Source organism: Sinocyclocheilus rhinocerous, unplaced genomic scaffold, assembly GCF_001515625.1.
Source record: "Sinocyclocheilus rhinocerous isolate Xijiao unplaced genomic scaffold, SAMN03320098_v1.1 C36267958, whole genome shotgun sequence".
Classification (NCBI taxonomy): Eukaryota; Metazoa; Chordata; class Actinopteri; order Cypriniformes; family Cyprinidae; genus Sinocyclocheilus; species Sinocyclocheilus rhinocerous.
The window spans coordinates 58-957 of NW_015777398.1; the positions used below are offsets into that span (position 1 = coordinate 58).

The following is a 900-nucleotide window of genomic DNA, read 5'->3' on the forward strand; positions in this document are numbered from 1 at the left end:
GGCAGAGGTCACAGTAAAGACATCAGACAGCACAGGCCTATTTTATGAGAATGTGTGCATTAGGCTTCCCTGCTCATTACTTAATTCAAGTTTTCACAGGGAACATCAGACGAAGAAAACCTTTCAGAACTTTACTTGACCAGCAAAAGGGGTTGATTTAAAACATACGCAAATTATTATTAAGTTTAAGCAACAGTGACTCTGTCCCCGTTATTTCCTCTGTGTTAGCTGAAGTTATTTCTATAGTAAGTTAGCAAAGCTTGTAAAATACATGTTGAAGTAAAATAAGTGATTGTGTGATCTGTTTCCTTTTTCATTCAGTGGCAAACAAACCACTGCAAGGAATTCCTGTCTACAGTCTCTCAACCAGACGGATTGTTCTTCTGGGTAAAAGTGGTGCTGGGAAAAGTGCAGCTGGAAACACAATACTGGGACAGAGAGAGTTCAGATCTGAGAGGGGGAAGAGATTAGTAACCCGTAAATCCTCAGAGAAACACACCACTGTTGCAGGCAGATCTGTGTCTGTAGTTGATACTCCTGGATTCTTTCACGCACAGATAAAAACTGAGGAGTTAACTGTAGAGGTAGAGAGATGTGTTTATTTATCCAGTCCTGGACCACACGCTTTTCTCATTGTGTTTCCTGTGATTATGAGATTCACTGAGATGGAGCAGCAGATTCCTCAGAAGATTGAGATGATGTTTGGTGAGGGAGTGTTAAAATACTCCATCATTCTCTTCACTCATGGAGATCGGATAGATAAACCCATAGAGAGCTTCATTAAGCAGAACTGTAAATTAAGAGATCTAGTTGATCACTGTGGAGGCAGATATCACGTCTTCAACAATAACAATGAGAATAACAGAGAGCAGGTGAATGATCTACTGCAGAAGATTGACA

General features: G+C 40.3%; 1 protein-coding gene across 1 annotated transcript; it reads left to right on the plus strand.

Moving 5' to 3' along the window:
- Nucleotides 1–321: 321 nt before the first annotated feature.
- Nucleotides 322–893, plus strand: LOC107735732 (GTPase IMAP family member 5-like; the record flags this gene model as incomplete). Its single annotated transcript, XM_016547321.1, has 1 exon — nt 322–893. A coding segment is annotated over one exon (572 nt), but the record flags the coding sequence as incomplete, so codon positions are not given.
- Nucleotides 894–900: the final 7 nt, after the last annotated feature.